At 44.7% G+C, this 26,273-nt stretch overlaps 1 protein-coding gene across 5 annotated transcripts in view; it reads left to right on the forward strand.

Annotated features, from left to right (window-relative positions):
• LOC137369339 (methylcytosine dioxygenase TET2-like) overlaps window positions 1–26,273 on the forward strand; it is a 207,268-nt gene that overhangs the window by 140,641 nt on the left and 40,354 nt on the right. For all 5 annotated transcript variants that reach the window (XM_068030397.1, XM_068030396.1, XM_068030398.1 and 2 more), the window contains 5 exons: window positions 1,940–2,030; window positions 15,617–15,710; window positions 17,438–17,646; window positions 22,922–23,072; window positions 23,938–24,027. In XM_068030397.1, the coding sequence (XP_067886498.1) occupies window positions 1,940–2,030; window positions 15,617–15,710; window positions 17,438–17,646; window positions 22,922–23,072; window positions 23,938–24,027 (635 nt within the window). The remainder of the gene's footprint in view (window positions 1–1,939; window positions 2,031–15,616; window positions 15,711–17,437; window positions 17,647–22,921; window positions 23,073–23,937; window positions 24,028–26,273) is intronic.

A 26,273-nucleotide genomic window follows, 5' to 3' on the forward strand; every position in this document is an offset into this window, starting at 1 on the left:
CGAAGTTGCAATTGTTCTCCTTAGAGCAGAAAACTTTTAGGGAAGATTTAATAAAGGTGCACAAAATTATGAAAGGTTTTAATAGAGTAGACATGGAGAAACTCTTTCCACTAGCAAGAGGGTTGATAACCAGAGGACATAGATTTAAGGTAATTGGCAAAAGAACCAGTGGGGGAGATGAGGAGAATCGTTATTTTGCACAGTGAGTTGTTACGATCTGGAATGCACTGCCAGAAAGGGTGGTGAAAGCTGATTCAATAACAAAAAGGAATTGGAGAAATACTTGAAAATGAAAAGATTACAAGTGAAGTGGGATTAATTAGACAACTCTTTCAAAGATCCTACATGGGCACGATGGGCCGAATGACCTCCTTTTGTGCTGTATGATTTTATATATATATATTCTTCCCCTTTGACATGAACTTTGATCTAACATCTCATCTAAAGGATAGAGATGGAAGAATGAGAGACAGTGTGAGGATATTATACAGTGCACAAGGAAAGGGACATGGACATGGTGGGATGGCGTAGCATGATCATAAAGGAACAGGTGGATTGCTTGATGTCATCCCTTGAGCGTTGTCTTTGGTTTAAAATTATTCTGTATATGCAGGTTTTAGTTTGAAAGATGAGGGCAGTTGGCATGTTTGCTAAAAATCCTGTTTTTCAGGCTGGGAATTTCCTCGTTGCTGAGGAATTCCAATGAGATACAGCCTTGATCAATCTGTTTCACAGCCCCCGAAGTGCTGATTAATGTTGCAGTTGAACCTCTTCATGAAAACTGGGTGGAATTTCCAATCAGCAAATGTCTTCGGCTCAGGAGTAAATTGTTGGTATTTCCTATTGCCAAAGTCACATCACAGTTCTGAATGTTAGCAGGAGAGTTCATCTGACTTATTGCCAGGAATGACTGTTGGCAACAGTTTCAATGAAACAGGGTTTTGGGACTCTGGCTTTTATCCAAACATTACAACATGAGAAAAGATTTTAATGGCTTGCCTGATCTTTAAATGCTTTTTATTTGCCGTGTTAGAAAAACCACAGAGTAAATTTGGCTCATGTATCAACATATATACACTATCCCTTTAAATGAGGACAGGGCTGAGAACTCAGCAAGTGCATGATGAGGTTAAAAATACTTCTATTTTAAATTGCTGCTTCAAATCATGTAAAAGTCATATGAGGTTACACATTTTAAAATGTACTCTAATTAGATAGAAAGAGCTTACATTTGTGCAGTGTCTATCATCACTTAAGGACACCCAAAGCGCCTCACAGCCAATGACGTACTTTTGATGTGTAGTCACTGTAGGGAAACACAGCATATAATTTGCACATAGCAAGATCCCACAGCAGTGAGATCAGTGACTAAATAATCTGTTTTTAGGGACATAGTGAGAACTCCCCTTTCAGCAGTGCCAATGGAAGCTTTTGTGACTACCTGAGAGAGCAGCGGGAGCCTCAATTTAACACTAATACAAAAGCAAAATACTGCAGATGCTGGAAATCATAAATAAAAACAGAAGATGCTAGAAATACTCAGCAGGTCTGGCAGTGGAGAGTTAATGTTTCAGGTTGATGATCTTTCATCAGACCTCAGTTTAACTCAGTACTGCACTGAAGTCAAGATTCTGCATTCAAGTACCTGAAGTGGGCTTTGAACCCACATCATTCTGCTACAGAGATTAGAGTGAACCTAGCATTTAAGACTACGGACTGTGACACTGCAGTCTCTTTACTTCTCTCTCACTGTTGTCAGTTGGATTGTGTACATTCAATAAATATAATTACTAATTATGATTTGTTCATTGTTGAGAAATATGACTTATGTTTTCTTTGTTTTTTATATTTTGTTGATAAACCCAATCAGTGTAGATACTGTCTTGTCAGAAAAAACTATAGGAATGGCATAACCTTACCTTTTCACTTGAATTAACAGAACAAATCAGTGAAAAAGATGAGGGTCCTTACTACACACACCTTGGAGCAGGCCGCAACGTAGCGGAAATTCGAGAGCTAATGGAAAACAGGTACAATTTAAATTAACTGAAAGTATATCATGCATCTAATATTAAAATCCTTTATATCTACTATCATTGTAGTTTTTAGAGGCCAATCATCTCATCCCCTTGACATTCAACGGCATTACCATCACTGAATCCCCCTGCATCAATATCCTGGGGGTCACCATCGACCAGAAACTGCACTTGAGCAGCTACATAAATACCGTGGCTACAACAGCATCCGATGGCACTGTTCATAGAAGAGCAGGAGTGATGCCCTGGCCAACGCTTTTCTCTCAGCAAACAACACTTGAACAGAATATAGATCATTTATCTCATTGCTGTTTGTGGGATCTTATTGTATACAAATTGACTGCTATATTCTATCTCACTTCTCGTTCTGGTGCGGCCACTGTGTGAGCTACGCGCCCACCTGGAAGGCGTTGGTCAGGGACATGAAAGGTGCCCCTGAGGCGGTTGTCGAGGCTCAGGGCCTCAATCCGGCCTCGGTCCGCCCTTCCGCCGTCACAACTGGGAGCCGGGAAAGAAGTTCCACCGTGAGCTGGGTGGCGACCACGAGCGCAGCGTCAGCCTGGAGGACGTTGATATCGAGGAGGCCGTGCAGGCTGTGGGCTGGCCCACTCGCCAGGGTCGCGACCCTCGCCGGATGCCTACCCCCTCTCCCCCTCGCACCCCCTCCCCCCTCGCACCCCCTTCCCCCCCACCCCCACACCACAGCCCCTCTCACATCCCCTTCCCAGCTCCGCCTGCAACCCTTCCCCCCACCCCTCCCCCCGGCATCCCCTGCACCCCCTTCCCCCCACACCCCGTCCCCCCTTCCCTCTCCCTCCATGAAATCACACAGCTTACTTGTTAGGGCCCCTGCTCAGGGATAGGAGCTAACAACCCCACTGCCTTGTGGGCGTCTTGGGAGAGACCAAGGCTAAGGGAGTAAACCCTAACAGAAAATTGGAGCGGAACCCCGAAGGCGGTCATGTGTCACCTTTGGCATATTTCTGGCAGTTCCTGCAGCCATAGTGGTGCCAAACATCGTGCTGTGCACTCCTTTGGACCCCACCAGGAAGGCCGAGAGGGGGGTTTTGACGCTTGGGCAACTCAAAACCTCCATATATCCGCCCAGGCATGCGCCATGCAGAGGTCACTCCATAGTCACCTCACAGCGACCAAAACAACACGGAAGGCAGCAGTTACAGGTTATAAGTCCAGCTCAATTGGCATAGAGATTGGGCGCCACGGGTTGCCTTTGTCGGTGGGAGAGGTCATCGCACCTCACTGGACAGCGACCGCCCGCCTCAAACCGGGCAGCCCCCAGTCAGGGAGGTTCTGTCCCGCCACAGTCCAACTGCTTCAATGGGTGCTTGGAGCTCAGGGTCATTGCTTGACAAGTGGACTGTAACACCACACCAAACAGCATGACAAAAAAAGGAAAGAAGGTACCAGCCCTTCTTTTTGCAAGCTGGAATGTCAGAACTATGTATCCTGGCCTGTCGGAAGACCTTACACAAATCAATGATTCTCGGAAGACCGCCATCATTAACAACGAGCTCAGTAGACTCAATGGGACATTGCAGCACTTCAGGAGACACGCCTCCCTGCGAGCGGATCTCTGAGACAGCAAGACTACACCTTCTTCTGGCAAGGTAGGGATCCTGAAGAACCAAGACAGCATGGAGTGGGCTTCGCCATCAGAAACTCTTTGCTCAGCATGATAGAGCCACCTTCAAGTGGCTCGGAACGCATACTGTCCATCCGACTGCTCACCGCCTGTGGTCCAGTACACCTACTCAGCATCTATGCTCCAACACTCTGCTCCCCACCTGAAGTTAAAGACCAGTTCTACGAGGAACTCCATAATATCATTAGCAGCATCCCCAATACCGAACATTTGTTCCTGCTGGGGGACGTTAACGCCAGGGTTGGGGCCGACCATGACTCATGGCTCTCCTGCCTTGGGCGCTATGGCATTGGAAGGATGAATGAGAATGGACAGAGACTGCTGGAGTTGTGTACCTATCATAACCTCTGCATCACCAACTTGTTCTTTCATACTAAACCCTGTCACCAGGTTTCATGGAGGCACCCAGGATCACGTCGTTGGCACCAGCTGGACGTCATCGTCACAAGGCAAGCCTCTATAAAGAGTGTCCAAATCACATGCAGCTTCCACAGTGTGGACTGCGACACCAACCACTCCCTGGTGTGCAGCAAAGTTAGACTCAAACCAAAGAAGCTGCATCACTCCAAGCAGAAGGGCCGTCCGCGCATCAACACTAACAGAATTTCTTATCCACAACTGTTACATAAGTTTGTAAATTCACTTGAAAAAGCCCTTCAAAACACTCTTACAGGTGATGCAGAGACCAAGTGGGCCCACATCAGAGACGCCATCTATAACCACCTATGGCAAACCTATGGCAAGCAGAATGCAGACTGGTTTCAATCTCACTTTAAAGAGCTGGAACCTGTCATAGCTGCTAAGCGCATTGCAATGTTTAACTACAAGAAAGCCCCCAGCAAGTTAACATCCGTAGCACTTAAAGTAGCCAAAAGCGCTGCGCAAAGAACAGCCAGGCTCTGTTGCAAATGACTACTGGCAACACTTATGCAGTCATATTCAGCTGGCCTCAGACACCGGAAACATCAGAGGAATATATTAAGAGAGCTTTTGGGCCAACCATCAAGAAGATCGCGCCCCTCAAGTCTAAACCAGGGGTCACGATCACTGACCAACTCAAGCAAATAGACCGCTGGGTTGAGCACTATCTAGAATTGTACTCCAGGGAGAATGTTGTCACTGAGACTGCCCTCAATGCAGCCCAGTCTCTGCCAGTCATGGATGAGCTGGACGAACAGCCAACAAAATCGGAACTCAGTGATGCCATTGATTCTCTAGCAAGTGGAAAAGCCCCTGGGAAGGACGGCATTACCCCTGAAATAATCAAGAGTGCCAAGCCTGCTATACTCTCAGCACTCCATGAACTGCTTTGCCTGTGCTGGGATGAGGGAGCACTACCACAGGACATGCGCGATGCCAATATCATCACCCTCTATAAGAACAAGGATGACTGCGGTGACTGCAACAACTACCGTGGAATCTCCCTGCTCAGCATAGTGGGGAAAGTCTTCACTGGAGTCATTTTAAACAGGCTCCAGAAGCTGGCTGAGCGTGTCTACCCTGAGGCACAGTGTGGCTTTCGAGCAGAGAGATCCACCATTGATATGCTGTTCTCCCTTCGCCAGCTACAGCAGAAATGCCACGAACAACAGATGCCCCTCTATGTTGCTTTCATAGATCTCACCAAAGCCTTTGACCTCTTCAGCAGACGTGGTCTCTTCAAACTACCAGCAAAGATCGATGTCCATCAAAGCTACTAAGTATCATCACCTCATTCCATGACAATATGAAAGGCACAATTCAGCATAACGGTGCCTCATCAGACCCCTTTCCTATCCTGAGTGGTGTTAAACAGGGCTGTGTTCTCGCACCTACACTATTTGGGATCCTCTTCTCCCTGCTGCTCTCACATGTGTTCAAGTCTTCAGAAGAAGGAATTTTCATCCACACAAGATGAGATGGCAGGTTGTTCAATCTTGCCCGTCTAAGAGCGAAGATCAAAGTTGGAAGGTCCTCATCAGGGAACTCCTCTTTGCTGACGATGCTGCATTAACATCCCACACAGAAGAGTGTCTGCAGAGACTCATCGACAGGATTGCGGCTGCCTGCAACGAACTTGGCCTCACCATCAGCCTCAAGAAAACGAACATCATGGGACAGGACGTCAGAAATGCTCCATCCATCAATATCGGCGACCACGCTCTGGGAGTGGTTCAAGAGTTCACCTACCTAGGCTCAACTATCACCAGTAACCTGTCTCTCGATGCAGAAATCAACAAGTGCATGGGAAAGGCTTCCACTGCTATGTCCAGACTGGCTAAGAGAGTGTGGGAAAATGGCGCACTGACACGGAACCCAAAAGTCCGAGCCTGTGTCCTCAGTAACTTGCTCTACGGCAGCGAGGCCTGGACAATATATGTCAGCCAAGAGCGACGTCTCAAGTCATTCCATCTTTGCTGCCTCCGGAGAATCCTTGGCATCAGGTGGCAGGACCATATCTCCAACACAGAAGTCCTCGAGGCGGCCAACATCCCCAGCATATACACCCTACTGAGCCAGTGGCGTTTGAGATGGCTTGGCCATGTGAGCCGCATGGAAGATGGCAGGATCCCCAAGGACGCATTGTACAGCGAGCTCACCACTGGTATCAGACCCACCGGCCGTCCATGTCTCTGCTTTAAAGACATCTGCAAACGTGACATGAAGTCCTGTGACATTGATCACAAGTCGTGGGAGTCAGTTGCCAGTGATCGCCAGAGCTGGCGGACAGCCATAAAGGCGGGGCTAAAGAGTGGTGAGTTGAAGAGACTTAGCTGTTGGCAGGTAAAAAGACAGAAGCGCAAGGCGAGAGCCAACTGTGTAACAGCCCCGACAACCAATTTTATCTGCAGCACCTGTGGAGGAGTCTGTCACTCTAGAATTGGCCTTTATAGCCACTCCAGGCACTGCTTCACAAACCACTGACCACCTCCAGGCACTTACCCATTATCTCCCGAGTCAAGGAGGCCAAAGAAGAAGAAGAACAGCATGTCAGACGCTGGGAATTCTGTGGCAAGTAACTCACCTCCTGACTCCCCGAAGTCTATCCACCATCTGCAAGGCAAAAGTCAGGGGTGTGATGGAATACTTTCCACTTGCCTGGATAAGTGTAGCTCCAATTTTAAGACCCCGGTGAGAAGTCAGTCAGCATTGGGCAGAGTAGGCTCAGGATTCTTTAGTGCTCAAGAGGGAAATTGGACAGCTGAAGCGATGGGAGGATGGTTTCATGGAAAATGCAAGTGTCTTTACACCATTGCTTCTAGGCCAAGAGGAACAGGAGTGCTTCCTCCTAGCCCACCAAGCCCACCTGTTTCCATACCCACCATTGGACCCCACCATCTGTTAACAGCCCCGCTAACTGAGATTGGACCCCTCCCACCCCACAATCAGACACCCTTTCTATTGGGAATCAGGGATAGGACGCACCCCCAAATGGACGACCACACCCACCCGTAATCAGGGCCCGCCACCCACACCCAAACCCATCAAGTTTGGAATCTTCCCCACAATCAGGCCCTCTCACAGATTAGACCTCCCTCCTGGATTGGCGATCAGACGCCCCTTCCCCACAAGATCTAGACTCCACCAACCCCAAGCACCCCATGCTCTCTCTAACCCAGTTGCAGGTTCTCTACCTCCTCCTGGGCAGTGGTCTCCTATGGAGCATTGCCTGTACAACAAAGAGCCAAACCTGCCAATTAGGTTTGCTTCGGGGCGGGGAACCCGCTTGATAAGAAGGACACACGCCGGGGAGTTAAAACTCCACAGTGGATGGCCAAAACTCTTCCCCCTTCTCACAATACCTGCCACAGTAATTATCGGGGCAGATGTGTCACTTTTATGTAACTACAGTGTACACTTCTTAGGCAAAGAAACACTTGCTAAATTGGATGGAAGCTTTCCTTCCACATTAAATCAGAACACTTGTGACTGCCGGAGTTTGTCTGGTCAGTGTGATATGTGGTAGGGGTGACCAGTCACTGATAGAATGCACAGCATGGAGGCAGGAGTCAATTTGAATGCTCAGATTTCATCCCTGCAATGCCACAAACCTTTTTATGCAATCTTTAATTTTTGAGTAAAATCTGTGCTGTCAAGTTTTGTTTTTACTTGCCTTGAAGTATTTACATTTTGTGAGAGGAGGTAACTTGGAAAGAGCTCAGGGTGTCATTAAAAGGGATTGACTCACTTTACAATACATGTTGCCAACCATGAATGGAAAGGGCATGGGAACTGTTATTGTGGGTTGGTTAAGTCAACAGAATAATAATGAAACATAAGCATGTGAGTCTGGCTGATGAATGTCTTTGTCTTTCAATGTAGAAGTGGCAATATTTTCTGATTACATGAAGCTGAATGTGTCAAAGGGCCACTGTCATCACCAATTTCTGGCTTGAAAGGCAAACATTTCCGATGTAAGCAAATTTCCCTATTTGACAGCAGGCAACATGGAGGCCTGTGTTCAAATAATTGCCCTGATCCTGAGGCAAGTACAGAAAGGGTGAGATTAGGAGAAACTTGATGACACAGTTATGGGATTTTGCTTTGGCACAAGTTGGGATTGAGCTTTCCTTGAATACAGCACTTAACAAATGTTCTAGATAATGCTCTGGAAAGGAGAAAAATAGGAAAGGAAATGGGATTAGTTTGGGTAGAGAGCAAGAAATGGAACTATGCAAAATAAGCCCTGAGAGGGGCCTAAATTCATCAGAGACAAGAAATACTGAATGGCTTTCTCATGTGCTAAAATGTCTACTTAAAGTACCAATTAACAAGAAAATGAACCCCTGAAATGAGTCTTGACTGCACTGGCACCAAGCCTGCACCCTATCAACTATCAGCACAAATAGGCTGCAATTCAGAAATTCCATTCCAACCAGTTTCAAATATAAATTCAGTAGGTTAGATGTCGAGAAGTTGTTTTCCCTTGTGGAGGAGTCAAAGGCTTGGGTCATCTATAAATCCAATAAGAAATTTGGGAGAAAATTATTTAACCAGAGAATGGTTAGAATGTAGAACTTGCAACCACATGGAGTAGCTGAGGCAAACGGCATAGATTCACTTAAGGGGAAGCTAGATAAGTACATGAGGGAGAAAGGAACAGAAGGATGTGAATCATAGAATGGTTATCAACAGAAGCAGGCCATTCAGTCCATCATGTCCATGGCTGGCACTCTGCAAGAACAATTTAGCCAATCCCCCTCCCCATAGCCTAGCAAGTTTTTCCCATCTGGTGCTTATCCAATTCTCTTCGGAAAGCCAAGATTGATTCTGCCTCCACCACCCTTTCGGGCAGTACATTATAGATCCCATCTAATCATTGCGTCATGTCACCTTTAGGTCTTTTCTGATCACTTTAAGTCTGTATCCTCTGATTCTCGACCCTTCTGGCAATGGGAACAGTTTCTCCCTATCTACTCTATCTAGACTCCTCTATCAAATCTCCTCTCAACCCTCTCTTCTCTAAGGAGAACAGCCAGAGATTCTCCAATCTATCCACATAATTGAAGTCCCTCATCCTTGGAGCCATTCTCATCAATATTTTCTTCACCTTTTCTAAAGACTTCACATCTTTCCTAAAATGCAGTGCCCAGAATTGTACACAATACTACAGTTGAGGCTGATCCAGTGTTTTATAAAGGTTCATCATAACTCCCTTGCTTTTGCACTTTATGGGCTGAATTTTACTGGCCCTCCGATGTCGGGAGTCGTGGTGGGGGGGCCCGGAAAATTCTTCCAGGAGAGGGCCACCACAACCCCGACGCCGTGAAGGCCCTGACGCAATTTACAGGTGGTGGTGATGCATCGGTGCAGCACCCCCCCGCCCCCAAGCGGCGAGGCCATCATTTTAATATTAACATTAATCAAAACACATGCAAATAAACTTAGCTTGTTCTGGCAGCTGTCCCATGCCGATATTCCAGCCGCCGGCCAGAACTCCATTTGGAGTTCTGAGGTGTGACACCGATGGGAGGGGGAGAGGAGTGAAATTCTCAGAGCAGGCGTGGGTGGGGGGGGTGGTTAACGGGAAAAACCCCTTCCATTGGCTGAGGGGATGGGGTTGAAGGGCAAAGTTACAAAGTTCTGGGGGCAAAGTTGATGATTAGGAAAAAGAGGTTTTCTGGTGTGCATCCACTATTTCTATGGCTACCTCTTTCAACACTCTGGGATGTAGAATATCAGGTCCTGGGGACTTATCAACCTTCAGCCCCATTAATTTCTCCAATTCAACCTTCTTACTAATTTCCTTCAATTTCTCATTCCCCCTAATCCCTTGGATCTCTAATTCTGGGAGATTTCTTGCATCTTCCTTAGGGAAGACGGACACAAAGTAATCATTTAGCTTCTCTGCCATTTCTCTATTCCCCATTACAAATTCTCCTGACTCTGCCTGTAATGGACCCACATTTGTCTTAGCCAAATGTTTCCTTTATACGTACCTATAGAAGCTTTTACAGTCCGTTTATATATTTTTTGCTAGCTTACATTCATATTCTATTCTTCCTTTCTTTATCAGTTCCTTCGTTCTCCTTTGCTGTATTCTAAAATCCTCCCAATCCTCAGGTTTACTACTATTTCTGGCAACCTTATAGGTCTGTTCTTTCAATCTACAATCCCTAACTTCCTTTGTTATCCACTGACTGCCTTTACTTTTGGGGCTTTTGTGCCTTGAAGGAATGTATAGTTGCTATAAACTATATCATATTTCTTTAACGACTATCCATTGCCTTTGTACTGTCATACGTTTAATGTATTTTCCCAATCCATCTCAGGCAATTTGCCCCTCATACCTTCATAATTTCCTTTGTTCAAATTTAACATCCTAGCTTCAGATTGGACTACCTCACTTTCAAACATAATGTAAAATTTTATCATATCATGGTCAATCATCCCTAAAGGTTCTTTTACAACAAGATGAGTAATTAGCCCTTTCTCAATACATAATATTAGATCTAAAATAGCCTGTTCTCCAGTTGGTTCTTCAACATACTGCTCTAGAAAACCATCCCTAACACACTCTTTAAACTCGTCCTCCACAGCATTAGTGTTCATTAGGTTTACGCAGTCTATTTGCTGATTGAAGTCACCCATGATTACTGTATTACCCATGCTACATGCTTCTCTAATCTCTTGATTAATGCAATGCCCCATACTATCGCTACTGTTTGGTGGCCTATAAACAACTCCTACCAATGTTTGCTGCCCCTTGCTGTTTCTTGGCTCCACCCAGATTCCACATTTTGTTCTTCCGATCTGAGATCCTCCCTTACTAATGTCCTGATCCCATCCCTTATTATCAGCATATCACCACTTTTCCTTTTTGCCTGTCCTTCCTAAATCCTTGAATATTCAGTTGCCAGTCTTGGTCACCCTGTAGCCATGTGTCTGTAATGGCAATTATATCATACACAATTACCTCTATTTGGGCCTTTAAGTCATCTACCTTGTTGCGAATGCTGTGTGCATTCAGGTCAACCTTGTCTTCTTGTCATTCTGCATTCTAAGCCTAGTAGATGCTCGCCTTTGTTTCGCCTGCCTTCTAATGTCACTTGCTACTTTTCTAACTCCTGTTATCAGCTTTACTTCCTTCCAATTTGAGCTACCCATCAGGTTCCCATCCCCCTGACAAAAGCTAGTTTAAACCCTCCCCAACAGCACAAGCAAATCTCCCTACCAGGATGTTAGTTCCAGTCCTGTTAAGGTGTAGCCCGTCCATCTTGTACAGGTCCCACCTGCCCCAAAACTGGTCCCAATGCCTCAGAAATCTGATGCCCTCCCTCCTATACCAATTCTCCAGCCACGTGTTCAATCGATCAATCCTCCTATTCCTATGCTCACGAGCACGTGGCACTGGGTGTAACCTGAGATTTCTGCTTTGGAGGTCCTGCTTTTTAATTTCCTTCCTAACTCCATAATATCTGCTTTCAGGACCTCTCCCTCTTCCTGCCTATGTCATTGGTACCAATGTGGACCACGACCTCTGGCTGTTCACCCTCCCCCAGAAGGATGTACTGCAGCCGCTCCGTGACATTCTTGATCCTGGCACAGGGAGGCAACACACCATCGTGGAGTCACATTTACTGCTGCCAAACGCCTGTCTGATCCCCTGACTATCAAATCCCCTATCACTATTTCTCTTCCACTCTTCTTCCTCCTCTCCTGTGCAGCTGAGCCACTCGTGGTGCCATAGACTTTGTTCTGGCTGCACTTCCCTGAGGAACTATTGCTCTAACCAGTATCCAAAATGGAAACCTGATTAGCAAGCAAGATAGACTCAGGGGACTCCTGCACTACCTGCCTGGTTCTCTTAGACTGCCTGATGCTCACCCACTCCCTCTCTGCCTGCATGCTCCTAACCTGCAGTGTGACCATCTCCCTAAATGTGCTATTCAGGTAGTCCTCTGCCTCGCGGATGCACAACAGTGACTCCAGCCACCGCTGAGCTCTGAAACCTGGAGCTCAAGCTTCTGCAGCCTGTGACACTTCATGCAGATGTGTTCGTCTAGGACATGTGGTGCGTCCATGACTTTCCACATACCGCACGACGTACAATCCACTGAGCTGACCTGCCATAATGTAACTTTAAAATTTTTTATTACAATGAGATGTAAAATAACTTACCAGTTACTCTCCAATCAACTTCTTCCCCTGTACTGAAGAGAGAGGCAGCTACTGGAGGCTGGAAAAAGGTAGAAGAAAGAAAGAAAGAAAGAAAGAAAGAAAGAAAGAAAGAAAGAAAGAAAGAAAGAAAGAAAGAAAGAAAGAAAGAAAGAAAGAAAGAAAGAAAGAAAGAAAGAAAGAAAGAAAGAAAGAAAGAAAGAAAGAAAGAAAGAAAGAAAGAAAGAAAGAAAGAAAGAAAGAAAGAAAGAAAGAAAGAAAGAAAGAAAGAAAGAAAGAAAGAAAGAAAGAAAGAAAGAAAGAAAGAAAGAAAGAAAGAAAGAAAGAAAGAAAGAAAGAAAGAAAGAAAGAAAGAAAGAAAGAAAGAAAGAAAGAAAGAAAGAAAGAAAGAAAGAAAGAAAGAAAGAAAGAAAGAAAGAAAGAAAGAAAGAAAGAAAGAAAGAAAGGAGCCCCTCCCTCATGCACAAAACTCCCATTTTTACACTCTGTGCACTCAAATGTATTTTCTTCTTAATTTATAGTTTCCCGCTTTACCAAACTCCCTTCTTCACACTCTGTGCCCTCCAGCAGCACCCGGTAAGGGCTTGAAGCCCTTTAAAAATGGCACTGGCGCCTGCGCGGTGGCACCGGACACAGTTGCCAGGGACACAGCGGCGCCCCCATTACGTCATCGGGGTGGCCACTCTGCCCCCTCCATTTAAATGAGCCCCCGTGCAAAATATCGTGGGGGCTCAGCGGTGGCTGCTCCACGCAGGCGAACCGCCAACTTCAAAGTGCACCGCCACAATTTGCGGCCAGCTAGTAAAATGTGGGCCTATGTCTCTATTTATAAATGTCAAGATTTCATTTGCCCTTTTAATCACTTTCTCAACTACCCAGCAACTTTGAACAATTTGTGGACAAGTACCCTCAGGTCTCTTCGTTCCTGCACCCCCTTTAGAATTGTACCTTTTAGTTTATATTGTCTCTCCTCATTCTTCCAACCAAAACGTGTCACTTGGTTCTTCTCTGCTTGAAATTGCATTTGCCAAGTGTCTGCCCATTCCACCAGCCTGTCAATGTCCTCTTGAAGTCTATCACTTTCCTCCTCACAGTTCACAATACTTCCAAGTTTTGTGTCATCTGCAAATTTTGAAATGGTGTCCTGTACACCAAGTCCAGGTCATTGATACTAGATCAAGAAAAGCAGTGGTCCTGATATTGACCCCTGGGTAACACCACTGTATACCTTCCTCCAGTCCGAAAAACAACCTTTCACCACAACTCTCTGTTTCCTGTCACTCAGCCAACTTCATATCCATGCTCCCATTTTCCCTTTTATTCCATGGGCTTCAATTTTGCTGACAAGCCTGTAATGTAGCACTTTATCAATCACATTTTGGAAGTCCATGTACACCACATCAATTGCATTACCCTCATCAACCCTCTGTTACCTTATCAAAAAACTCAAACAAGTTGGTTAAACAGGATTTACCTTTCACAAATCAATGCTGGCTTTCCTTAATTAATCCACACTTGTCCAAGTGATTACTAATTTTGTCCTGGATTATTATTTTCCCACCACTGAGATTGTAGAATGAAGGGTATGTATGTAGGTAGTTTGATCTTCGAGTAGGTTAAAGGGTCGGCACAACATCGTGGGCCGAAGGGCCTGTACTGTGCTGTACTGTTCTATGTTCTATGTTCTAAACTGACTGGCCTGTATTTGCTGGATTTTTCCTTAAACTCTTTTTTGAACAAGGGTGTAACATTTGCAATTCTCCAATCATCTGGAACCACTCGTGATTTAACAAGGGTTGTTAGATTATAGTCAGTACCTCTCCAATTACCACCTTTCCTTTCTTTGACATCCTCAGGTACATTCCAGCTGGCCCTGTAGACTTATCAACTTTAAGTACAGCCACCCTTTTTAATACCTGGTGCTCATTTCCTCCTACTCCCTGAGTTTCATACTCTGTAAATTAGAGGCAAATTTTTTTCCCCATACTTTACTTACTCCAATGCTTTCTTCAGATGCTGAGTGACATTACAATGCCACCAAAATGGAAGGGTGGACCATCTTGGGTCTCAAGATTTGGTGCAAATTTGATCCCATGAAGAGATGGTTGCTGTATCACCCAATTTACCATTAGGAAGATTCTGCCTCTACATTTATGTCCTGTATTTACCATATTTAAAACAGCACTTGGGGACACTGAAATACATGGATCTTCAATCCACAAGCAGTGCACACTCCGGTGCTCAGTTGTCGCGACTCAAACTACACTAGGAACTACACTAGGGTACCTGTACAATCAAAATTGCTGCTTATACTTGTTATGAAAGTGCTTTCATTTTTTAATATTTTTTGAGGACTTGTGTTTTAGAATTGTGGCAATGGATTCATTGGAGGACTGAAGGGATTCAATGGATGTGTTTTTTTAAGGGTCACTGGAAGGACTCCATTTAGAAACAACATTTACTGGATGTCACATGTCTTCATCTAAGTAAACAACAGGTGCTTTCTGACTATGGGAGTTGTTTACAAGAGAAGTAACATGTCAAGATTTATGGTGCTCAAGAGCGGATTTCATTTTTGAATATTGTTTTGGGTCAGTTGGGTTTGAAGTCTGCTGAAAGAAACACCCAGCTCATCTTTTTTCTACCTCTCTGAGAAACACTGCAAAAAATTCAGTGCGTGATAGCTGTAATATCTGATGCCACTTTTCTCCTGAAAAGCTTTTGGTAGACTTCCTCTCAACATCTCCTGAACAAACTGCTTCTGAAAAGATTCCAGTGACCCATCTACGTGTACTCGGATGCCAGACTGTATGCCATCTAGAACATAACATATCTTATCCTTTCTCTTTAAGAATTGACACGAATTTTGGCCAAAACATATTTATTTTTCCTTTAACCAGTGTGTGTGTGTGTGTGTGTTGAGTATTTAGAAGGGAATATATATATATATATATACTGTCATATTTCAAACTGTGTGTTAAAGCCATGCATCTTTATTGACTAAGTCTTGCTTTATAATAAATTAATACTTTGTTGTTTATTAAAGAAACCTGGTTGGTGGATTTTATTCTGAAACTAAAATAGATAGAGTATATAATTGGCTGCATCGGTAACTGGATATGCATTTATATATATGTTGTGACCTGTGGAGAAGTGGAACTAGAGAAAGACAGTGCACTCTTCCCGCCTCGGTCGTAACATACTGAATAAATTATCTTAAAAAAAAAGAGGCTGGAAATCGAATGTTAGACTCTGTATAAAAGATGTTTTTAATTCTGTGATCTTGGTTAATCTTTGGGACAATGCTTTTTTTCCTTAGGTTGAGTGAAAAAGGCAGTGCTATCAGAATAGAGAAAATTATTTACACAGGGAAAGAGGGCAAAAGCAGTCAAGGATGTCCTATTGCAAAATGGGTGAGTTGTTCAATTTTATTTTTCCCACACTTTTGACATATGACAAGGATGCAGCTGTTCCTCGTGATTTACATTTAATTGTTGACTTATTTGGCTGAACTTTGTGGTCAGAAGCAACTAAACGTTGCTAGCCATTCATTACACTTGCACTTGCCCATAGACTTTCCAGGAGTTTTTTGTACTGGAAGCTCCTCCTGTCAACCAACTATCCACAAAGTGCAGCATCCTCTACAGAACACCTGGATTCCATGTGAACAGGGCAAGCAACTGTATATCTGAAGAATCACTAATGAGCAGTGCAGAGTCTGAACCAGGAAGTGTCAGTTAGAATATTGAATTCAATGCCAAATCAGGTACAGAAAGTCAAATAAAGATGGGGGGAAGGGGGTGGAATTGGATTAGGACAGAGATAAAAGAGACAAAGAAAAAGTAAACAGATTTATTTGTAAATCTCCAACAATAACTAATACCTGAAGAAATATGACTCCATGCTTACTAAAGTTAATTTTCAGTGCCAGAGTGATTGGCAGTAGTTAAGAATTACCACACAGCTAAAAAGGGTACTTACATTGGAATGAACAAATCCAACTTTTTCTGTATATATCACACTTCACATTTCCATTTATTTCAATATCAAGTCTCTCAGTGGGATACTGTTGTAGTGTAGCTTCTGGAAGAGTAGGGCATCTCACACAGCAACTTCCTGATGCCCACATTTAACTGCGCATGTGCAGTCATTGGAAGTTGCTGTCCGATTTCCATGTAAGAAAGAGTGAGTGCTATTAGAGGATAGATAGTGAGTCCATTGACAGGGAGAACAGAAAGTGAACTGCTCTGACCTAGATGGAGCTTCTTGAGTTGAACCCATCCAGGTGAATGGTGAGTAAACCATCACACTCCAGACTTGTAGGAGGTGGAATGGCTTTAGGGAATCTGTAGGTAGGCCACTAGTCACAATGCACCCAGCTTCTGCCCTGCTCCTGTAGCCATGGGTGGTCTATCCCCGTTATTCACTCCCCTAGCCTTTAATATTCATCTTTTTCAGGGTGCATATTATTCATTTAAAGACAGTCATTGCATTTGAAATGCGATACTGAAAATAAGTGATTATGAAGTTCTGAAATGTTTGACTAAATCTATTATACAATCAAAAGATGAAAATCAGTTCATAGAATCTTACAACACAGGAGGAATCCATTTGGCCCATCCTGTCTATGCTGGCTCTTTTGAAAGAGTTATCCAATTCGTCCCACTCCCCTGCTCTTACCTATTAGCCCTGCAAAGTTTTCCTTTGCAAGTACATATCCAATTTCATTTGGAAAGTTCCACCATCCTTTCAGGCAGTGCATTCCAGATCATAACAACTTGCTGCATAAAAAACTAGTCACAATGCACCCAGCTTCTGCCCTGCTCCTGCCACCCATCCACCCCCCCTCCCCCCACTTCCTTTGCCTTTAGCTGTCACATATTTGATTGAAAACATTGTCCAACGCCTTCAGAAAAAGAGCAATGGAATGAAAATTGAAGCTTAAAATTGGATTTTGATATAAAGGTGGGTAGATGGAGTTAAGATATAAATCTAATTGGATGGAAGAACAGTTTTGAGGGGCTAATGGCCTACTTCAGGTCCTGTGTTCCTAAAGGGACAAGAACGAGCTGAAATGAAAGCCTCTGTGAGTGGAGGGTTGAATATTCAATGATTGCACCTTTCTTTTTGGTGACACCAGGTAATTCGGCGAAGCTGTGTCGAAGAGAAATTGCTGTGCCTGGTACGGGAGCGAGCCGGTCATTCCTGTGACACAGCGGTGGTTATTGTCCTGATCCTGGTATGGGAAGGAATCCCTTTGCAATTTGCCGACAGACTGTACCTGGAACTTACCGAAACCCTGAGGAAACATGGTGCCCTTACAAGCCGCAGATGTGCACTAAATGAAGAGTAGGAAATGCAGAATTCTGTAACTTTTTGTACAGTTTCAATGCCTTGCTGCGCAGTGCTGTTTGTGAATAGATCAATTTGGGGAGTGGGAGGGGAAACTAAACGGGTTGGAGGCTCGCCCTTCACCTCTGGGACTTGAGCTAAAATCCAGCCATGGTGAAGGAATGAAAGGTTCTTCTGTGCTGGCTGTCAGGATCTTGTATACAACAAATGCTTGGTCTAGCATGGTTCAAACTGCTGTACTGGGGCTGGGCCGACCCATGGTCTGTGGGCAGGATGGTTCAAACTTGGCTCTGCCTCCACTTTGTCCCGGGAGTGCTGGATGCTAACTCCAGGTTCCTTGCATGGAATGGGTTTCATTCCCCAGCACCTCGACAAGCACAACAAAAAAACTAAATTCTGCAGCACTTTACTATGCGTTTCAAAGATTATGTTGCTGATTTTCTACTAGATTTTTGAAGCTAAGAAGCATCAAGGGTCCATTTAGCTATGATGTGCTCTCAGCACTGACCCTCATTTGAGTGGTGCCCATAGTGCAGATACATTCCGATTCTTGGACCCACACTCCCTTCGGGTGAGGCTCCATGCTACAAGTGCAGCATCGCTGAATGGACTTTTCAACAACAAAGAAAGAAGGAAGAAGAATGAAAGACTTGCATTTTACAAACTTCTTTCAGGGTATGACATGGTGGATGTGGATAGGATGTTTCCTCTGGCTGGTGAGTCTAAAACCAGGGAACACAGTCTCATAATAAGGGACAGGCTATTCAGGACTGAGATGAGGAAGAATTTCTTCACTCATAGGGTAGCAAATCTGTGGAATTCTCTACCCCAGAGTGCTGTGGAAGCTCAATCATTGAGCACGTTCAAGACAGAAATCGATAGATTTCTGGATACCAATGACATCAAGGGATATGGGGATAACATGGGAAAGTGGTGTTGAGGGAGATGATCAGCCATTATCTAATTGAATGGTGGAGTGGGCTTGATGGAATGGCCTACTCCTGCTCCTATGTTCCTATGTTCTATAGCACCTTTCATGACCACTGGACATCTCAAAGTGCTTTACATCCATTGAAGTACTTTTTCAAGTATAGTCACTGTTGTAATATAGAAAACATCTGTATGCACATAGAAAACTCCCACAAGCAGCAATGTGATAATTGCCAGATAATCTGTTTTTATGATGTTGATTGAGGGATAAATATTGGCCAGGACACTGGGGATAACTCTCCTGCTCTTCTCTGAAATAGTGCAGTGGGATCTTTTACATCCACCCAAGCAAAATGGAAATACAGTTTGATAATGTAATGGGAAAATTTTCTCCAGCATCAAGTGTGCTATCAGTGAGCAGCAGAGTCCAAAGGAACACGTGCTGGATGATTCTGGTCCATGAACTTCTATCTGTTTTCCAATCTGTGCCCACTGGGAGTGCCAGATCGTGAATTCCACTCCCCTTCCCCATGCATGTGGCAAAACTGTAAATGCAATCTTTATAAACAGACTCACACCTTGGTCACATTGAGAGCAATCCTTCCTCCCCCGTTTCTTTTATTTGCCAGGTGCCAAAATTGCTATAATTCACTGTCAGTAGTAATATGGTAATGCCTCTTCACATCCTACACCAGGAAGCAATCCAAGATATCACTGCTATTTGGTATGGAAACTCAATGGGCCTTGTCAACACAAATCCACATAATTTTTCACTTTCACGTGACATAGTCAAAACTGGCACACTGTCCTTCTAGTTCTTCTCTCTCTCCAAACAAAAACTGCCAAACCTTTGGTCAAGTTTGACTGCTGCAGTCATCCAATACACCTAATTGGATCATTGTCCTGCAATTCACAAGACATACACGATAGCAGGGTCATCCAACAAGCACGAAATCAACCATGAAGCCCCTTTCATCCAGGTCAGAAAACTCACATAAACTCGCCTCAGCGCTCTAAAGAACACAGGCCCAGAGGAATTGATAAGTGCTGCTCCCTGATTGGTAGATTTAGATTGGTAGCCTTTGTGCACCAATCCAGCATTAACTTTGATCTATCCTCCAGACCTGATGGACTTAATGTGCAGAGGATGAAACTCCCCACTTAGCACATTTTCCAAGAGGAGGAGAATGCAGGCAAGAATGAGGGAGAGAAAGATGGCAGGAAGGATCAGTGGGGTCAGAGAATGTGGATGGGCAATAGAATGGAGGAAGAATGAGGAGGGTGAGAAGGATGGGGAGGTTAAGAAGATGGGGAGAATCAGAAGACGGGGAAGGATGGGAGAAAGAAGTGGGCAGGGAAAACAATAGGAGGAAAATAGATAGGATGGGGAAGAATGGGGACAAGCAGAAGGATCAGGAGGGGCAGAGGAATGGTTAGGGATAGGAACAAAGATGAGGACAGCTGGAAAGATAGGAGGGAATAATGAAGGAAAGGGCACGGAGATATAGGATGGTAGAGGAACAATGGACTGGAAACAGACAAGTAAAGAAAGATTGAGGGGGAGGAGGGGAAGGCTGAGACGGGAGGGGAAAGATTGTAGAGAGGGATGAGGGAAGGATATAGAGAAGGGACATGAGTTAAGAGGTCTGTCCTTTTTGTGTATGGGGGCTGGGCTTCCTGTATTGTGTCCATTCAGTGGTTGTGATGTGTATCCAACCCCAGCCCCCAGCTCCAGATGCTTCCACTTCCTTGTACATGTGGGATAAAATGTTCTGATCCAGTGCTCTGAGCAGAGCTTCACAAGGTGAGGACACATACTGAAAATACAACAACATCCAGTTTGCCGACCCCATGATTTTCAAATTATTAATTTTAATGAAGGTTAATCTGTGCACTGAGCTCGGTTCCCAATTTACCAATTTGTCCTCCTATTGTGCAAAGTTCTGCAACATGGGCACCAAGTTGTAAAACACCTCCCTGCATGTGTTACTCTCCAGACATCTCCTGAAAGGCACAACTCTGTGCCCATCTTTTGTTGAGGTTAAACATTACCAACCTATCATTTTTACCCATCCTTCAGTGGTAGAGGCAGGTACCACATCAGAAGATCTTCTATTGAAGTACAGAGAATATTGTTGGAAGGTCCAACTACCTCACTGTTTTTACAAGCCGCTCCTTCTGAAAAGTATTTTCCTGAAAATACATGTCTCTTTTCATGAAAAAACAGTAGCTAAGCTTGTGTACAGATCGTACTCACAGACAAGCAACAACAATGTGCATACTCCTCTGTGAAAAGCTTCAGGAAGTGAATAAATAACATACGGGGCCCGGAATTTCTGAATCTATGCTTCAGTTGTCAGCCCCTGAGGTCATTGACACTCCTCTGCCTGTCACCTCCCAAATTCCAAGGGTGTGGCCTCTTTAATAATTGAGGAGGGAAGCTTGCACCTGTACAGGTGCAACAGAGGGATCCTTGTGCTCCAGAGGAGAGAGCTCTTTCAGAAAAAGTGAGCACCACTGGTTTTTATTTTCCCTGCAGGGATAAAGTTAGAAGGTGATCAGCGGCTCTGGAATCCCTCTACAATTGATTTCTTTTTCACCCTTCACATTTCTGGGGGTTTATTGGTGCAGGATGGAAACCAGGCCTGATCTGGGCAAGCATGGCTCCCACTGGGCCTAACCAGGGCATGCTGGGCAAAATTATCAAGGTGGCCAGGTACCGCCTGCAGAAATGCCCTGCACTCCCCACCCCCCGCCCGCACACAAAACTGACTGTTTGACCAGCTTCTCAGATTTTGAATATAAGGAGACATCGGCAAGCAAATAAAGCAGTGGGTAACACTGTATCTGAACCACAGGAAGGTGTTCAGCACTGGACTCTAAACTCAAGCTTTAGATTCTTCACTTACTGCTAGTTATAGATTGAATTTCACGGGTTGTAGACACACAAGCTCCCGTTACATGTGTGCAAAGGAAGACACTCTGCACCGAGCCCTTGCAAACAAACCTTTAAACATTTTTTGGGTGTATAGAACCCCCTGCCTAACACCAACTTCCATCTCACACACCAACCCCTAGTACTGACAAACCCCGGTCAAAGATCAACCCCTCCCCCACACACCAACACCCCCCACCACCACCACACTCCAAACCCCCCCACCCCCCACACAGCAAACCCTACTCCCACACCAACAACTCCTCCCCCACACACCAACCCCTCCCTGACACCAACCTCTTCCCCCACACCAACCCCCTCCCCTACACGAAGCTCCCTCGCCCACACCAACCCCCACGTCACACGATGCCCCTTCCCCCACACCAGTTTCCCTCCTCCACACCAAGCCCCTACCCCACACACCAATCCCCTACCCCACACACCAAACCCCACCCCACACACCAACCCCCTCCCCCAAACATCAACACCTCTGCACTCAATAATCCTCCTCTCACTTGCAAAACCCCTCCCACATGGTAGTGCTGCAATGTCAGTTATAAGAAATAGTTACCAGAGTCTAGCAGGCCCTCCTCCCAGAAATATAAAAAAGAGTGAATAAATCAGCTCACCAACAGAGAGGAGACACCAACTGAAATAAGCAGAAATCGCTTTCCAAACTCCAACTTACAATCTGTTTGGAATCTAACCTAGCCACTGCATGAGATGCTGGGCCCAGTCTTGTGCACCTTGTATAATGAATGCTGTGATTTTGGGCAGCCTTCCCTTATGGTCTGTATTTGAGTATAAAGCAATCTTGTCAACAGGAAGCCTTCCTTCCTCAGAGCATGTGTCAAAAAAATTGGACAAACACCATGCAAGATGGTCTCAACCATTATGGTCAGAAAATGGTACATGTCGTGCACATGAACTTTTGATAACCACTGCAGGAGCTGTGGGGATGGTGGAGGAGGGGAAGGGGGGAGCTCCCTGATAGCTGAACACAATTGGAAAATTACTCCTTAGGCGTAATCCTCAGTCAAGCTCCAGCTTCTGCCACATAGAATCAATGGTCACATATTAGCACTCAAATAGGGTGTGATTGAATTCATTAATTTTTTTATTATTCATTCTTGGGATGTGGGCATTTGTGGCAAGACTGCCATTTGTTGCCCATCTCGAGTTGCCTTGAAAAGATGGTGCGTGCCTTGTTCTTTAAGCCCTGCAGTCCATGTGGTGAAGGTGCTGCCACAAACACTGCTAGGTAGGGAGTTCCAGGATTTTGACCCAGCGATTATGAAAGGGATGACAATATATGTCCAAGTTAAGATGATGTGTGACCGTTTGAAATTCTATTGTCTGATACAAAGTCAAATGTCAGTGAGTTGTAAATCTGGCCTTTTCCTGCAGACGAACATGCGCTTGCCAAGGGCTGAACCAGGACACTTGTGGAGCTTCATTTTCCTTCGGCTGCTCCTGGAGTATGTACTATAATGGGTGTAAGTTTGCAAGAAGTAAAATCCCCAGGAAATTCAGGCTGCTCGGAGATGATCCCAAAGAGGTAAGTGGTAACTAAGCGTGCATCTCCACCTACTAGTGGTCATAATGTGAGTCATCTTCTGACAGTGGCGCACACAGGTTAGAATTTCGGGTGAAATTCCATCAATTGGTGTTGTAGGTGCAAAGGCTCACCCAGCAAAAATGCATTTCAGGAGGTGGTGTGCGTGAAACTCCACTTTTCCATCCATTTGTTTTAATGGATTGAAATGCAAGGGCTAAGTGCCCACAATTTCCTGATTTGCAACAGTACGCAGACAAGGCCTCACACCTGGAACATTATGGTGGAACATTCAAATCTCTCATGTTATAATTCCGTCTGGCTTTGCGCTCATGTCCAGTAAAGTACCCCTTCAAATCCCCATTGCCAAACTATTGAGAAGGTGCAGACAGTCCCAGCAAGTGAAGAGCAGAGCTCCGGCTCTGGATTCTGGGTTGGCATCTAGTGGGATACCTGCATCCAGTGGCTGTGGATGCTGCCTCCCTGGTTGGTGGGTTGTGACAACCCATAAAACCCTCCCTTCATATAGGACTAACTACCCTATCAGCTGGTATAAATATAGTTGCAGCTATGAAGTCACTGCCAATCAGTCTGTGAATTCTTCCTCTATGAAACAAAATTAGCAAGTTAAAGGGTTAGTTCTATAATTAGTGCACTGCCCTCAGGAACACCTAGGCAAATGAGAAGTACCCAGTCCATAATTTTCCACCCAAATCACAGACTGCTACTCTGTGATTTACCAAGGATTTCTCCCTATGAGCACCTTTCCCTTTTGGGAGTGCCAGATTGTGAATTCTCCTTGAAATGCTGATTTTCAGATCTTTCAGTAGTTCCTTTTCTGATGATTAATTTATATCTCTCTATTCAGGAGGAAAAACTAGAATCGAATCTGCAAAATCTGGCTAACTTATTGGCACCTGTTTACAAGAGATTTGCCCCAGAAGCTTTCAACAATCAAGTGAGTGGTTGCCTTGATTAATTTCACATGCACACCTCTTCCATGCAGTAAGGTAAATGTTCTGAGACTTGATTGACAGGAACGTCAATGGGACAACAGGGTGTGGAAACAGTCTTGGAAAATTTACCCTAAGATCCCATCAATTTCAAAGCTAGTGAATACAATGACAAATACTTTGACAGAAGGGGCTATTTTTAAAATTACTTTTAGTTGGCACAAAACATAGTGGGGGGTTAAGTTTACTTTGGATGATAGTTTAAAATGAGCAATAACGAATGACCCACCTTCTCCCGGCTTTGAAATGACTGGATAACAGGCGGCTGAATCAATATTGTCCGTTTTACCTATCACCCAAAGTCACAATTCCTCAAGTAAGCCTGACAAGGTTTAAGGATTTAAAGCAGAAAACTTTAGGAGGCATAACCTTAAAATGAGAGTCAGGCCGTGCAGGAGTGATGTCAGGAAGCACCTCTTCACAGAAAAGGTAGTGGAAATCTGGAACTTTCTTCCCCAATAAGCTGTTGAGGTCAATGGCATTTTCATGACTGAGTTTGATAGATCTTGGTTGGATAAGCCTTTTAAGGGATGTGGAACCAAAGTGGGTACTAGGAGTTGCAATACATGATCTAATTGAATGGCGGAACAGGCTTGAGGGGCTGAATGGCCTGCTCCTGGTCCCATAAACGCCCTCTAGAACAATTTAAAAAGAATTCCTTATAGACTGTAAGATCCATAAGTCTGAATGGGATATTTTGTTTTGTGTTTTCATGTTCCAGGTGAGTACTGTTTGATGCATCACTTTATACTGCTTATAATCAGCTAGCCCGGATTAATGTGGAGGAGCCTGTGAGAAAGCTGCATGTTTCATGTCTCACATCTCATTGGGTGCAGCCTGAGGTCCCTGGTGGAAGCTGGCACTCCACAGCATGCTTCCTGTAAGTACAATGAGTTCCATCAGCTCACAGGCAAAATTCGTCCTGCCTGTGCATTCAGATGAACATGAGTATTTTGAGGAGAAATTTCATCAAGGTGTACATTTTACATTTGCCTCAACCATAGAATTTTCTGGTGATTATACTGTGAAGTGGATCGTCTGTGGTGACTCATCTGTACAATGGGCCTGGTATCCAAGTTGGAGAAGCTGGGGAAGACAGAAGTTTTCCTAGTACATTATAAGGACATTGCCTATTCTGTAAGTTGTGGAATGTCACAGATGCCTTAACTCAGCATTAGGAAAGATATGTCTTGCATGCATTGCATGCTAATTTTGATGAGTCAGATGTCCTTTAACAAATCCAACTGGAGTCCAAGTCAACCAAGATTCACTTCAAAAACTGTCCAGAGTATCGAGCCAACCTGTGGGTCTAAGTTGCACGTGACATTTGAGTTACCCCTTGGGTTAGCCTGGCATTAGCGCTGTGGAAATGGGAGGAGTAGGTGCCACATTTTTCAACTCCTTCTACTTCACCACGGTCGAAAAGAAAACAAATGTTTCAACTGAAAGACTTGTTGAATTTGTGTTGGTGAGGTGGTTGTAGAGCAGGAACTGAAGCCTTTGACGCTGATGAGTGGGCCTACAGTGCATTTTCAGTGCAATATTTGTTTCTATAATCCTTGATATGATGTTATTTCTGGATGAGGAAAATCAAGGAGCGTGTGGTTCCAACATCACTGGTGGATGTAGAGGACCTCTGCTATCTGGGGCTCTGTGAGGAAAAGTTATGCTGCTGAAGACTCTCAGTTTATCAGAAAGGTAGTCATTGAGCTCAGCCAATTCCTATTGTCACTTACCTGGATGTGCGATCAAGGCCAGAGCTGCTTTAGTCGAGGCAGTGAAAATGGCGTCTACATTGAACTCTTCACCATCCAGCCACTTGCAAGCAAGATTGTGGGTGTGAGCAAAGATGCTGTCAATCAGAGAAACAGAGCGATCCAAGAGACCCTCCACCAATGCCCTGGTAGAATCACCGAAAATTACCTGCCATCACAGGAGAGGCAGTAATTTTGTGGCTTCTCCAGAATTTGAAGCACAGTGGACTGAGTGCATGTGGCTACTCAAGAACCAACCCAAGATGCAATTCCACATCTTTATATTGTGCTCCATGAATCTACAGATGGGCTGTTTCCCCAAGCTCGAAGTCGTACACTTGGTGCAGGCTTCTCGGTTACCACTCAGAATGGCATCATCTTTCCAGGAGAGAACTGGTTGGAAGATTGACTCTTAACGCCTGTACATTGCCCTCAAA

This window comes from Heterodontus francisci, chromosome 4 (genome assembly GCF_036365525.1).
Source record: "Heterodontus francisci isolate sHetFra1 chromosome 4, sHetFra1.hap1, whole genome shotgun sequence".
Taxonomy (NCBI): Eukaryota; Metazoa; Chordata; class Chondrichthyes; order Heterodontiformes; family Heterodontidae; genus Heterodontus; species Heterodontus francisci.